At 45.5% G+C, this 14931-nt stretch overlaps 4 protein-coding genes across 5 annotated transcripts in view; 2 read left to right on the top strand and 2 right to left on the bottom strand.

Moving 5' to 3' along the window:
* The window catches only part of Glut4EF (Glucose transporter 4 enhancer factor), a 118722-nt gene extending 117350 nt beyond the window's left edge, over positions 1–1372 (top strand). Inside the window, exons 6-7 of the mRNA XM_017180041.3 lie at positions 36–203; positions 280–1372. Coding sequence (XP_017035530.1) covers positions 36–203; positions 280–1222 — 1111 coding nt within the window. The 3' untranslated portion in view covers positions 1223–1372. The remainder of the gene's footprint in view (positions 1–35; positions 204–279) is intronic.
* A 7671-nt stretch (positions 1373–9043) lies between these two features.
* Gr85a (Gustatory receptor 85a) lies at positions 9044–10325 on the bottom strand. The gene is made up of 2 exons (XM_041774403.2): positions 9264–10325; positions 9044–9202 (listed from the first exon to the last, which is right to left on the bottom strand). Exons 1-2 carry the CDS (start codon positions 10323–10325, stop codon positions 9044–9046), a joined length of 1221 nt encoding a protein of 406 aa, XP_041630337.2.
* A 478-nt stretch (positions 10326–10803) lies between these two features.
* On the top strand, positions 10804–14034 carry Spn85F (Serpin 85F). Its single transcript, XM_017180478.3, has 5 exons — positions 10804–11549; positions 12254–13471; positions 13544–13551; positions 13624–13751; positions 13898–14034. The coding sequence occupies exons 1-5, from the start codon at positions 11124–11126 to the stop codon at positions 14032–14034; spliced, it is 1917 nt and encodes a 638-aa protein (XP_017035967.1). The 5' UTR covers positions 10804–11123.
* On the bottom strand, positions 13499–14931 carry LOC108084316 (dynein light chain Tctex-type protein 2B). 2 transcript variants are annotated; one of them, XR_001771055.3, is made up of 3 exons: positions 14587–14931; positions 14196–14517; positions 13499–14077 (listed from the first exon to the last, which is right to left on the bottom strand). XR_001771055.3 is itself a non-coding variant. In XM_017180479.2 (2 exons), exons 1-2 carry the CDS (start codon positions 14828–14830, stop codon positions 14258–14260), a joined length of 504 nt encoding a protein of 167 aa, XP_017035968.1. In that variant the 5' UTR covers positions 14831–14931; the 3' UTR covers positions 13499–14257. The 2 variants fall into 2 exon arrangements, 1 of the variants encoding a protein (XP_017035968.1); XM_017180479.2 differs by having other exon boundaries at positions 13499–14517.

The raw sequence follows: 14931 nt of genomic DNA, 5'->3' as shown, positions 1-14931 counted from the left end.
AGAGATGGTTTTAATCAATTTCCTCCACTTTGCAGGAGCAATGACTGCGACAACGAGGAGGAGTTCTACTACACGGAAGACGATGACGACGACGAGGTAAAGGCACCCAGCCTGGCCTCCGAGCCGACGCTCAGCCACCGAGACATGGCGCGTCCGCCGCACGAGGATCCGGAGTACCAGAAGCAGATCGTTGGCAATTTCAAGTGGGTTTTCCCCTGTCCCACTAGCCGGAGCAGCCGAACTGACCAGAAACCCCTTTCCCTATCCCACTCTTTGCAGGCAAGGACGCGCTGGGAGCCACAACAACCACCTAAGGCAGCCGCACGGCCGCAGCATCAGCGGCAGCAGCAGCATCCCGAGCACCCACCAGCAGCAGCTGCAGAACAACAACACCAGCTGCATACCCACTTCGCACCTGGCCCACCACAACTACACCTGGCCGGCGGCGGCGGCGGGCGGTGGCACCGGCACGGTCACTGGAGCGGGAATGGCAGCGGGGCTGGGAACGCCCACTGCAGCCGCCTCCTCGCCGCTCAGCAAGCACGCTCGCTCGTCGTCCAGCCGTCTGACCCACTCGGTAGCGCCATATCCATCGCCGACGAACGTCCAGCAGCAGCACCACAGCAGCCATCACACGCACCACCACAACTATGCCGGCAGCAGTGGCAGCAGCACCGCCACCAGCAGCAGCAGCAACAGCAGCGGCAGCGGCAGTCCGGTGATCCACAGCAACAGCAGTGCCAACAACATGCTGCAGCAGCTGTCGCAGCAGAATGTCACGGTCACGGCGCACCACAGCCAGCAGCAGCAGCCGCATACGCAGCAGCACCACCAGCAGCAGCACCACAGCCAGCAGCAGCATCAGCAGCATCTCCTGTCCAGTGTGACGATCACGCCCAACTACCATCCGGCGCAGCAGCATCCGCATCAGCAGCTGCACCACCAGCAGCAGCAGCAGCAGCACATGCGGCCGCATCAGCATCCACAGACAACTGCCGGCAACATGGTTGCCCACAACAACAACCACAGCAGCAGCAACGGCAGCAATCCCCTGCAGCACCTGGCGGGGCAGCAGGCGGCGGCAAAGCACACGCCCCACTCGCCCGGCAAGAGGACGCGCGGCGAGAACAAGAAGTGCCGCAAGGTGTACGGCATGGAGAAGCGCGACCAGTGGTGCACCCAGTGCCGGTGGAAGAAGGCGTGCAGCCGCTTCGGCGACTGAAAGCGGCAGAAGTCGTCGACGGAGGCGGCAAACCAGGCGTCGGCGCACCTATCCAAGGCAGCAGCAGCAGCATCAACTCCCCATCCAGCAACAACCACTTCGAATCCGAATCCCACACACAGTCCAAGTCCGAGTCCAGCGGCCAGCAAGATGACCACCACGGTGGTGCGGCTGGCAGCAGAGGTGGCTGCGGGCAAGCAGCTGCCCGCCTCGCTGACCATCAAGACGAACAAGCGGTACGGCGGCGGACAGGTGCATCCGTATGCGGTGACCGCCAACAGCAACACGATCAGCAATCGGCCGGTGCGCATACGCAGTGTGGCCACCTCGGTGATTGTGGCGCCCATTTCGTCGATGAGTCAAGCGGAGCAGGAGGAGGACGACGAGGAGGAGGATCAGGATCAGGCAGAGGATGAGGAGGAGCAGATGGCGGAGGCGACGGATCAGGAGGAGGAGCAGGTGGCTGCGGCCAATGGCCTGCTGGCCTGGAGCCGAGCAGCCGCCAGCCAGCACCAGCAGCAGCAACAGCAACAGGCGCAGGCCGTGCTGATGCAGGGCTAGGACAGCTACCGCCTACCCACGACCGTCGATCGTCTCCCGCCGAGCTCTGGAGGATTGTGGCTGCTGCCCACGGAGGAGGAAGCCCGACAAATGCAAAATGCAAACGAAAAATGGTCTCTTCTTATTTACTCTGCATTGAATTGTGCACCTTAAACACGTAACGGTATCTCTTTTGTTGTTGTGCAGGTGTTCGCCAACTGCCGTGCAAATGTTGCTGACAGCATTTGCGCCCGGGCAACATTTGCAATCTACAATAATCTAATTATTATTATTATTACTATCATTATGACTATTATTACAGTGCGTAAATATACATATAAACCTATACAATATTTATTTATAAAATGACTTTGTTAATTCTTATGTTAAAAACAAGCAAAACAAAAAGTAAAACAAAACAAAACAAAGCAAAATAAGCAACAGCAAACCAGCAGCAGTTGGCACATTTTTATATACAAAAAAAAAAACAGAAAAACAGATTAAATTCGTGTATGCCAGCTGTTTTACATAAAACAAACACATAAAAAAAGCAAAAGAAAAAACAGCAAAAAAAAAAAAAGAAAGCGAAAGGAGGAAAGAATGAATTCAAACATAAACAACAAACAAAACAAAAGAAACAATATTTAAAGCAAATATACATTTGATTTTTTTTTAGTTTGTAAGAACTCTAGTAAATTTTTTTCTAGTATTAAGTGCAATTTCTGTTCTACTTCTCGCTCTAAACAAAGAAAATGGAAAGCATAAACAAAAGCTAAACAAACTCAAAACAAAAACTAATCAAAATGGCAAACTATAAAGCAGAATATTCAAAAACGAAACGAAACGAAAACCTAAAGATATGCAGATATTAAATATTCAAGGCGTTGCATCTACACATTATATAATAGGCATAAACGACAAACAAATAGTTAAATTACTTGCATAATCATTGTGTAATTCAAATCCAAAACAAAACGAAACCGTTTCAACAATTTGTATGTGTGTGTTAAAGCGCTAAGAGTTAAGTATTAATCAAACTTCATGCATACGAGGACGGCAATAGAGAAGGACACACAGCTAAATAATCTAGTTAATTAAGCACCCAGCCAGAGCACACCCGACACACCGCCACCCAAAGGTCCACAGACTGTCAAACATCCATAGAACAATTACCCAAGCCCAAACCCGAACCCGAACCCCGGCCAGAACCCAGATCCCAAGACCCCCAAGCCCACGCTACTCTGTAACATATAGACATAACGAGCAACTTAAACTTAAATGTAGTGAATTTTAAACAAAAAAACCAAGAAAGCAAGCAAACAAACAGACACAGACAGGCCGACGACAGACACACAATTAACAGATAACAGATAACAGACAGAAAAGGAGAGATCGAGTTAGATCCTTGAAGAACCTAAAAAACAGCCACTTTCAAAATTTCTATATTGGAGCCAGAAGGAAAAACGTTTTTCAAACATGTTCAAATTTTTATTAATACATTGTTAAGTTGATATTTTCTAAACAAAAAAACAAAACACAAACAAAAACGAAAAACGAGAGAAATTCGTCTATTGATTAATTTGTAACGAACTTATGACTAAAATCTAAGATTTAAAGATTTAAAATTGACAAAAACAAAAAAAACTTTTTGCGTTGTGCAACTGTTGTGAATTGTTCAAATTACGGTATAAACATACAATACAATGACGTCACAAAGAAAAGACCCAGCGAGGTTTGCGAGGAATATATACATATATATATCTTATATAAGCATCGATATAACTGAGATCGAGGAGGAAAGGCAATTTACGGAGAAGAAAAGATAAAATACACAAGGAATTCTTAACCAAATTGGAAGTACAAACTAAAGTCTAGAATATGTAAATATAGAATCCCCATATTACACACCCACACACGCGTGGAAAAGCGAGGAAAACGGAAAGGAGGAAAGCTGAACGAGGAATTAGGATTGGAAAAGCTTGGGAAAAAAGAGAGAGATATGTTATAAAGAAGGGAAATTTGAGCTTAAGAGCGGCAGCAGCTTTAAACAGTTTAATGGAAAAAAGAAAAGCCAGAAGGGGGAAATCAAAGAAAGGAAAATAAGAAAGAATTGATAAAAGAAAGAACGAGGAGCTTGAGCTTAAAAACCGTAAGGAGAAAACACGCAAGCGATAATTTCATTGAAATTGTTTGCCGTGATTTGAATGAAATTCATAATGGTGGCCATTTTTTGTGTAATGCGAAAAAGTTTAACAACATTTTTACACTTGTATTTCGTTTTTATTAATACTATAAGTTTAATCAAACCCACAACAACAACAACAACAACAAGTCGGAGGAGTAAAATGCAAACTGAGAGAACGGAGAGAAATTACAAAAAAAAAAACATTTTACTTACTTTTTGTCTGTCTTTATTACGATTTATGATTACGCGTATGATTATTGTCATCATTATTATTGTTTTTCTTGCTAATTTTCGTGCACCCTACCTACACACACACACACACCACACTGACACAGAAACACACACCCCAAACACTACGTAGCTAAGTACATACGTACACTCGATCTATTTCGTTGCGTTCTGGAAATTATTTAAACTTAAGTGATATTTTTAGAGAAACAAGCAACCAAGAAAGCAAGCAAGCGAGAAAAGAAAGGAAAAGAAAACTATCCATTATTATATAATTATCGCTAATATTTCTTACTATTTTACGTGTACGATTACCATGATCACGAAAAGAGCAAGAAATCCCAGGCGGTCCTTGGACCTGGCCTGAACCAACAACAACAGCAACCAACGAAGAAGAGTGACATCAGAGGAGAAGAATCAGAATCAGAAGAACATATAGTGGTAGATCTATCAAGCTCTAATCCATCGAACGTGAATGCTACATAGATTCACTCAATAGCGAGAAATATAATATTTCTTTTAGTTCTTCTTTTTTCTTGAAAAGAAAGCAACACAACAACAACAAGAACACCCATTTTATTAAAAAAAAAACAAACAAAACCAACAAAAATACAATTGTTATTTATAATTAAACAAAACAAAAACCAAAAACCTTGTTTTCATTATGATTTTCTTCATTTCAGTTTTGAGTTTCAGTTTTTATCTTGTGTTTCGGATAGACCGTTACGATCCGTAATCCCGGACTCTCTACACCTGTTTCCCCTCCGGAAGACGACGATTGAATGCATTTCTCGAACAGTCATGGTTTCTCCCAGGGTCTCAGACGTAGAAAAGATCGCATTGCATAACTTTCGAATGCTTCAGATTCTTAAATATATAGTTCTTTCGTTGACGATCTACAGATACGGATAGAGAGGTGCTTGCATAAGACAGACCGATGCGTTTATATCTATAAAAACATAAAACTACAAATTATAATATCGGGCATATTTGCCTCCGTGTACGTGAAAATAAGATAATATGCATGTAGATGGAAACTTATGATATTTCTTCTGATACTTATCGTCGTTATTGATGTGTAAACATAACATTAACTTAAGCTAGGAAGCTAGGAAGGACTCAGCGAGGATTCAAGCTCGATTATAATTAGAAATCTCACCAGCGAATGCTGGTTCAGCGCGGTATGTTGCATCCACTAAACGATATAACTAAGTAATTGATACTTACATTATATACATATATACAGTACATTTAGGTGTGCAGCCACAGGGGCTTAGGGATATCTACATATATCCGTTTTGCGGCCTGGTCTTTGTCATTGTGTGTGTGTGTTGGTGTTCACCTTTTTTGGATAATTGGAAAATTGGAGAGCGAAATTAATTGTAAAACCACAAAAACTATAAAAAAAAAAAAAAAAACAAAATTGCATTCAATATAAGGCTGATTTATTTGACTCGTTCATTTTTATATAGACACACCACACACACACACACTCGCACACACAACACACCGCACTCACGCGCGCATATCAGCCAGGCAGCTCGAACGGTGCTAGACATTGAGAACTCCATTTAAGATTAAGTGCATTAAATTAAATTAAAGCGGTTAGTTTAGTGAGTATCCAGCAAAAGACTTGCGCATCCTTGATTTAGCTGCGTTTTCACCGTCACAATCACAGTCCTCTTCTAACCACTTCGCACCTCGCATTTATCCATTTTCACCAACAATGGCGATGATGATACGGAGCAGAGCTGCTATCTGGGGATAGTACTAGAGGATAGTGGAGCTGTAAAGCCCGTCTAGGTAGTTGTTGGTCGGAAAACGAACGAACAAAGTGCTCTACACTGCCAGCAACGAAGCATCATCCAAGTCCAAGAGCTGCAGAAGAATCGAGATCTTAAGTCGATATCTTGGCAGCTCTTCCAACGCTCTCATGCCTATCACTCGACTCATTCAATCTGCTTTAAAAAAATCACAAAGAACAAAATTTGAAGAAAGCAATACGCTGTTTATACAATCAAACATCCCCTCGTACTTTGGGGGATAGTGTCACCTCTCTCATGCATCGCACACATTCGACATTAGACATTCGCCATTCTTGTAAACTGACTGATACTTCAAACAAAAAAAACAAAAAGAAAAAAACAAACATACGAAGCGAGAATGATGGATCACGAGAATCAGTAAAAGTGAAATCATCTTGCATAGGGCATCGTTTCAATAATAGGTTCTACATAAGTTTTTCTACCCGAGAGTTGTTGTAACATTTTTACAATTTAAATTTATGATAATTGGCAAAGGACAATTGTTTTGATACTGCTGCGATGAGAACTTCGGCCGAAATTGTATTCAATTATTTTGCATTGATTGATTGATTGATTGGCTGGCTAACTGAAACCACTAGATGTCTTCAAAATTGGCTAAATGCAAGCAACCCTGATTTCGAAAACAAAGACTTTTTGTTCTGGGGCGACCGAGACCCAGGAATTTCGGTTAACAGAAATTTCAAGGAAATCCTAAAAATTAAATTTAAAAATGAAACCTAACAATTAACACTTAACAATTACGATTAATGATTAACGATTAAAGATTAAAGATTAACAATTAATATGTAACAATAATCGGTTTAGTTGACGGCCGAGAGAACTTTATTAGGATCTAGGCGATATATGTATGAGAGAATACTTTGAATGATTGAATTGACTTGTGACTCGACTTGATTAAATTTAGACGCCCCCACTACCTACCCCCGGTTCCCACCACGTTTGTATTAGTATTTGTACTTGTATGTCTAGCATTAGGGGCAACCATCCCCCCAGGCACACGCGCACTCTCATATTCATCTTCGTCCTTGAACCTTGAACTCTTCGTGTTTTTATGTGTAGTTCGTAAGCGATGAATAATACTGATAATACTGATACTGCAAAAATCTATGATAATTACTTGTTGTTGTGTCCACATCTATAGAGATATCTAAAAGGAGACATGTATAATGTACCCTATCGGATCGCGATTGATTCCCCCCGCCCTCATCCTTGTTTTTGTTTACACATTGTTGACTTGTTTGCTGTTAAGATACAATATAAATACCTTTACGTACGTTTATCCCTACTGTGTACTTAAAACTCGGTTCTGCTTGCAAAGTTAGGATAGAGCATACTTTAAAGGCAGCGACAGCGAAGGTTCGACGCGTCGCAGATGATCACCAAAATAAAAAGGTACAAAGGCGGCACAGGTGGGTGGCGTACGCCACGCCCACCACGGCCAGAGGCGCAGGCCTGGAGCAGGTGAAAGTAAAGCAGAAACACACACAAGGCACACCAGACACCACACACAGATACACGGATAATATTACGATTACGAATACGATTACGAGCTAGCGTAACTGAGTTTTGCATTTCCAAACAAAAACAAAAAGAAAAACAAAACAAGAACAAGAAAAAGAAAAACGAAAATCAATACGAATACGAGTACGAAAACAAAAGCAAAAGAACAAAGAACAAAGAAAAGCTAAGAGAAGATGAAAGAGCCAGGAGAAACCATATAAAACCAAATAAATAACCAGCAACTAAGTGTCGTGTATATTCCATGTTAAAAAGCAGAAACAGAAGCAGCAGCAGCTCTATAAGCATATATTATACATGTATACAGTATATATTTAAATACCAGTACTTATATAACCATATGCATACATATATCTAACCGAAATTACGAATAGCGAACGAGGACGATCTACTCCCTTCTGACAATGGCCCCTGCAGACACATTACTCATACGCACTGTTGTGCTTGGTCCACGCCGAAATTTACGTAAGGTAGCAGCTAGAAAAACTCGAGGACCCAGAACCCAGAAACCAAACTCAATCACTAGTGACCCCTAAAACTACTACTACTACTTAACTTAGCCCACTTGCACCCACATATACCTATATAGTGTCCGTAAGGCGGCGCAGCAGCAGCAGAGATGTTTAACACTTCAATTGAACATTGGTGAGAATCGAGTACCTACGAAACTGAATGAGATACAGAGACAGAGAGAGAGAGAGCCCGCACAGGGACACAGCACGTCCTGCGATGTCCTGGGTCCCTGGGCGGGCACAGTATATTTTTTGCAAAGCAAATTGTGCAGAAACTAACGGAGAACGTTTTAAGCGCGAACATTTTTAGACAAACAAGCAAACAGAACAAAAAAAATAGAGGAGCCAAGGGAAACAAACAGAACGAACACACTCACACACAGACTACAGATCACAAATATATATATATATTTTGCGTCTTATATATACACACTGGCAAACGGCATATTTGTATATTTACACCCGATGTACAGATCAGATCTGCAGCTAGAGAGATAGAGATACTTTAGTGCTCAGTTGCTTCGGTTGCTTCTTATGCTTCACGTCCACGTCCCAGACCCAGACCCAAATCAATCATTACCCCGGTGACCCTCGTCTGGAGGCGCAATTGTACGTAAAACTCACCCACTCAGCTCACCTCACCTCACACCGAAGCATTATAAACTCTAACAGCATTCTCGCTATAAGAACTCCCACAAGGTAAATCATTTTCCAGACTATTTTAAGCGAATGAAAATATACAAGCAAAGAGCTCCATCAGATCATTTCAATGGACGTGTTTATGAATGTTGATTTTAAACAGTAACTAGAAATCAGAATGGAAAAAACATAAACGTAAACGGTAAACAACTAATTGTATGAACTAAGCAGGACAAGATAAAAATTCTATAATAAAATAAAAATAAAAACAGAAAAGACAAGAGCAAGATGATACTTTCAAAACTAACCATATGTGCTTTTTATTGGTGGGAAATAAAATACTTAAAAAGCTATAATAAAAAGGGTCTTGACCTCATTTAAACATCGATGAGTAGTCGCTTTGCACCATGTACAGGACGTGCAAAAGGATGACCGAGGAGCTCCGGAAGGCCAGCGAGCGGTTCATGCGAAATGTGCCGAAAACCGTGATATAAGTGTGCTGCCTTGCGAGTTGTAGCGAAAACCACTCCATCTGAAAGAAGCCCTACACTCTAGCTTCAGTCCATTAGGGTCTAAGGAGCCAGGAAACTCACCTTTCGATCCACCTGAGCATTCCGCCTGCAGGGTGTACGCACAATCTGCTTGGCCACTTCGAGCAGGGAACCCGTCGTGTGGGTCACAGAGCTCATCAGCAACGAGAACATCAGCGGTTGGATGCAGGTGACAAAGGCCAGCACCAGATACATGAACTCAACGTCGGAGCGTCCATGTCCCAGGAACATGCGGATGAGCAGGTAACCCACAACGATGCCGCTCCATAGATTGCGGATCAAGTAGCAGAAGAACACGAACTGAAAGATGCCACACACCTCCGCGGTTAGATCGATAAGGCACTGAGACATGGCCTCCAGCCTTCGAATCTGCTGTAGTTGGTAGGCGACCGTTCTCGGCTTGGGGTCCTGGAGTATTGCCTTCAGTCCGGACTCCATGCGCCACCAGCACCGGCAGATATCAGTTAGGATAAGAAAGGCCAGGCTGTTCATCGCAAAGATCATGCACTCGGACATAAAACAGTAGCACGGGTGACGGAATCCCATCCTGGAGTGGAGAACATTCAGGGCCACATGGATGCCAATCCTAAGGGTTAGGATGGCTATGAGGAGGAGTAACAGGCAGTCCAGGAATCGCTCCTTGCCCTTGGACAATGTATATCCTCTGCGTCGGCCTAGCTCTTCCTGGCACTGCAACTTTTTCAGGGTTCTGATGATTCTTCCTTGTAACCGGATGGAACAGTCTATGCAGCTGATTATCGTGAGATAGACCATAAGGAAATAGGCGAAGAAATTCAGCGTCAGCTGTATGGAGTCCCTGCTTTCTCGAAAGTAATTATTCCAAAACTCTAGCAGCAACAGGGTTGTCAGGACGAGGACCAAAAGGTTGTGCACTATGCGGTAGATGCTCAGGAAGCGAGACCAGCGCAGTCTACCCGAGCGAAAGTCCGCGTAGAAGTCGACAATTCCATTTAGGGCACAAAAGAAGCACAGGCCAAGGTGGACGAGGCGTCTCAGCGACGGCATGACCTTTCCACTCTCTTCCTTCAAAGCAACTATGGTATAGCCGGAATATATCAATATGGAAGTGTTGAAGCCTGTCATTTCCATTAAAACAGATATCATCAGCGACATCGAACCTATGGGAATACTTGTTGTATAAAACTAATTCATTTTGGCCTACTTTCATCGATTTACACCTCTTCCATTGCAATGAAATCGATTAATCTATTAGTTATTATTATTGGCTAGAAAATTGTGTTTTTCCTACTACAACAACAATTTTTAGAAACATTTTTACAACAAAATATTTATTATATAACATTGAATTTAAGTTTTCCTAAATAAAACTCAAAAACATCTTAAAGTATGACAAATTAGATACTCAAAAACCTTTTTAATATAATTTCTTAATATATTTAATTTAATAAAATATTATAATTTTTCCTGGAATAAATTCCTTAGCGCTCCTATGTCATGTTACTTCCCATGCCCCAACATCGACTGGCTAGAGCCATGGAGCCGAGCTCGATGAGACGAGCCGCCGAACTCGAGCCAACTTCAGTTTGGCAGCAGCAATCACGCGAATCAGTTCGAAATCCGGAGCGGACCCCAAAAAGCCCAGAGCCATACGCGATCCATTGCATCGGGAAATGTGTGGAAAACGCTAACCGCTTGACGGTTGACAAATTTCCGAATAGTCATCACCTTGAGTGCAAATTGATTCGGGGTTGGGGCATAAAAACTGAAATAAAAACCAGTGGAATATAATGAACACAGTGCAATTTATGGACGCGGATAGAGATTGCCAATTTGGTTGCTAAAAAGCCGCGAACGCGACAATCAGAGTGCTAAGTGCGCTATCAATCAGTTCGTTGCCAGAGCAAGGTCGCCTGCATTGTCATGGCTCGCTTGCTCCCGCCACCGTGCGCCTGGCTGATCGTTCTTCTCATCCAGGCGGAGGCCCACTACATACAGATCGACCACGAGGAGTTTCGGGCCAGCGGCTTCCCGCATCCCCATTTCCCACCGCCTCCGCTGACGCCGCTGGACCACCTGCCACCCCAGGTGCTGGCCACCAAGGAGCTAACACCCGCCGAGGTGATGGTCGACCTAACCAACGACCTGACCCATCGCCTGCTTCATTACCACTCTATTCTCAATCGGAACAACTTTGCCTTCTCGCCCACCGCCTTGGTCAGTGTCCTGGTGGCCCTCTACGAGGGATCCGCGGGCAACAGTGCCGGCGAGCTGCGCAATGTACTGCAATTGCCCAACAATCGTGACGTCATCCGAGTGGGATACCGCGACATCCACCGACGATTGCGGGTGAGTAGGCAGTGGGGCTTTACAAAAAATGGGCCAATGTGGCAGCGATGAACTTAACCCACAGCCAGCGGGAGGCCACCACTCGAAAAAACCATCCAAAAACGCACATTTACATGCCTGGCTAGGCACTCATCGGGAGTGGGCAGGTCGCGGAGTACGGAGTGCCGAGTGGCGGTCAAGTGGTCATTGATAAAGAACAAAGTTTAAAAAAACGGAATTTGCGTGTACACCGCCAAACAAATAGCCGCCCCAGGCCTATGGCCACAGTGCTCGATCGATCTCTAATCGGGTTTCAATAGTTCGTCGACCTCCACTCCGAATAATCTCCCCAAAAGCGAGCACAGTCAATTGTCCGAGTGAATAGATTTTTTAATTGGCAATCATTATGTGCTTACTATGGATCGTTGTAGGGATTTAGCCATGTTCTAAGCCGAATTAATAGCCCTTATCGAAGGTGTATTGCGGGAGCAAAAATTAACGATTAGATTCAGTAGTTGCAATTCAAATGTAAAGACGTAATATTAGTTAGGCTAGTTAAATATATTTAATTAGCTAGATAAGGCTTCTTTCCATTGGCGAAATAATTAAATAAATGTAAATATTCGACAAGGACTTTTAACTTGGTTAAATAGCATCTTTCTCTTCTTAATTCTTTTATATAGATCAAAAATCTTATAAATAATCATATTATATGTATATTTCAGACCTATTTCTTTGGCTCCGACAATCCTCTCAAGGGACTCAGCTTGAACAAGGGCAATGTGACGGTCCTGAAGGACTTTGAAACCGTTCTCATGTTCTATGGTTACGACCTTAGTGTGGACATGCTGTCCGCAACGCCGGCCAATTTGACCTCAGACGCCGAGTTGGTCAATACCACTATGGCCAGCAACACCACGACCGGGGATATGGAAACGGAAACCACCACCTTAAAGGATGCGGAAGCCACAACAGAGGCGCCAGCCACGACGACCACAGAGGTGGCAGAAACTACGACAACCGAGCCACCAGCCACGACAGAGGCTCCAGAGGAGACGGAGGCCACCACCGAAGCACCGGCCGCCTCAGGGGAGGAGGCAGCAGAGCCCGCTGCGGAAGATGAGGCGGCCGAGCTGGTGTCCGCCTTTGTGGCCGAGGAGGATGCCGAGCCCTTGCTGCGCATCCAGAAGGCACGCGTCTCCCGGCTGCCCACCAGCAAGCTCCAGGCGCCGCTGAAGCACTCGAATCCGATCACGCCGAAGCCCATTTACCTGCCCAGCGCCCGGACAATGGCCATGCCGATGATGGCCCGCCAGGTGGCGGAGCGGAAGCCATCGCCACTGCGCCAGGTAATTTCCATTTCAGCGCCTCCCCAGACAGCGAATATCACGCAGCCCCGCAACGCCAAGGCGGCGCGACACAAGCGACATGCCCTGCCGGCTTCCTACAAGGACCTAGATGCGAATCTCTTCCTCACGCTTTTCAATCCGCACACGCACGTTCCACACCACCCGCTGCACTTTCCGCCGCCGCCTGTGCCGGCCGCCTTTGCCCCCATAACCAACGACTTTGAGCCGCACTACGTGGCGGAGGCAGCGGAGGGCAAGTCCAACTACAACACGGATGTGATTAGCCACGTGTTTTACCTGGGCAACCAGCAGGTGGTACACACCACCTTCAAGGTCTACAATGCGGTGCTGTACTACAAATACTTCGAGCACCTCAAGATGAGCGTGCTGGAGCTGGAGCTGGACACGGCCGAGTACAACCTGATGATCCTGCTGCCCGACTACCACACGGACATCGTGGCCGCCGCCGCCTCCCTGAAGCTGGGACCCACCCTCCGACTGATGCGCAAGCAGCTGAAGCCGCGCTGGGTGCAGGCCATCATACCCGACTTCAAGCTCCACGGGACCATGTTTCTCACCAACGACCTGCAGAATGTGAGTTTGCATTAGCGGATTGCGCTTTAGAGCTGTGTGTCTTTATTGCTTTTCTTTTTCGTTGCACTGCAGATGGGCATGTAAGATGATTGGTGGCGACTCCAGGTGTTAGCTGCTAGGTGCTCCCGGGCTCACTTTTACTTTCGTTGCAGTTGCGACGTCTTCGAGCCGAACCGCGCCGATTTCCGACCCATGACTGATGAGAAGGGCGTCTATGTGCGGCACATTGAGCAATCCATAGACGTCACCATCCGTACGCATCCCATCAATCAGCTGAAGCGTAAGTGTCTCGCATTGCAGCAGCGCACCTCCAACGGAGGCAGTGGGCCGCAACGCGCATCTTCAGATTGCCCCACCTGCTGCTGCTGCTGCAACATCTGGCAAAGACAAAGGTGCAATAAACACTTCCTTTCGCTCCCTCGCTAGGCAACTATGGAGCTCAAACGAAGCCCATACAGATCTCCGTGAACCACCCGTTTCTGTTTTTCATCATCGATCGCGACCTGGACGTGGCTGTGATGTCGGGCCGCATACTGAATCCGCTGAACGTGCGCATCCAATGAAGCACGACGACGAGGCAAGGTCGCGACGAAAGTGATGGAATACCTTTTGGTGTTTCCGACAGTTGGTTACTTGTAGTTTGCAGATGTAAATATATATGAGGGGTATTTTAGAAATCTATTTCATTTAGATCCCAGCTATACCCCAGTTAATATAAGCTCACCCTTTTGCTAATAAATATCTAGTGAGGTTGTCCTTAGCCTAATCAGTTCCCCCGTCCTGGTCCTAGTACTGGTAAGTGCCAAACACGGTGCACACGCAGAAGAGACTGGTGTTGCTAAAGACCTCGGAAACGGAGGTATCACAATCGCAGTCCCAGCAGCAGCGCGAATTGTAGGTGGCGCCGGCCCCCAGCTCCTGGCCGATCATCACCTGAACCACGTGCTTGTAGCGCTTCACCTTGGCACTGGTGGCTATCTGCTGGTTCACCGCATCGGCTATCTCGCTCGTCCAGGTCTTGGCCACATCCTTGTCATACGTTTTGTCTGCAATTGGAAGGCATAAGTTGAGTTGCCTGGCAACCGGCGTGTGTTCGATTTTTCCGCTGAGCTTACCCTTCAGCTTCTCGGCCATCACGGTGTTCATGATGTGCTTTATGGTGGGCAGGGGAAACATCTCGCCAAAAGCTGGACGCATGCTGTAAGCGGTGGGCTGCCCTAGCGCTCTGTCCGGGTTTTCCGGCTTTTCCTCGCCGGCAAAAGCTGATGGCAAGTTATATGTTTCGGGCATTGCCTTTTTGGCAGCTGCTGTCAGCAGGACGGGCTTGGGGGCTTCCCCGGTGGATGGTTTATCGGCCATTATAAAGTAATTATAATTGTATCTTATTTATTTGCTGAATTATAGCCAATTTAGTGGGAAGCCGGAGTTGCTCAAATAATTCCGCCCGTTTGTTTACTTGG

Source organism: Drosophila kikkawai, chromosome 3R, assembly GCF_030179895.1.
Source record: "Drosophila kikkawai strain 14028-0561.14 chromosome 3R, DkikHiC1v2, whole genome shotgun sequence".
NCBI lineage: Eukaryota > Metazoa > Arthropoda > Insecta > Diptera > Drosophilidae > Drosophila > Drosophila kikkawai.
The sequence above is the reverse complement of the archived record's forward strand: the minus strand, read 5'-3'. Positions and strand labels throughout refer to the sequence as shown.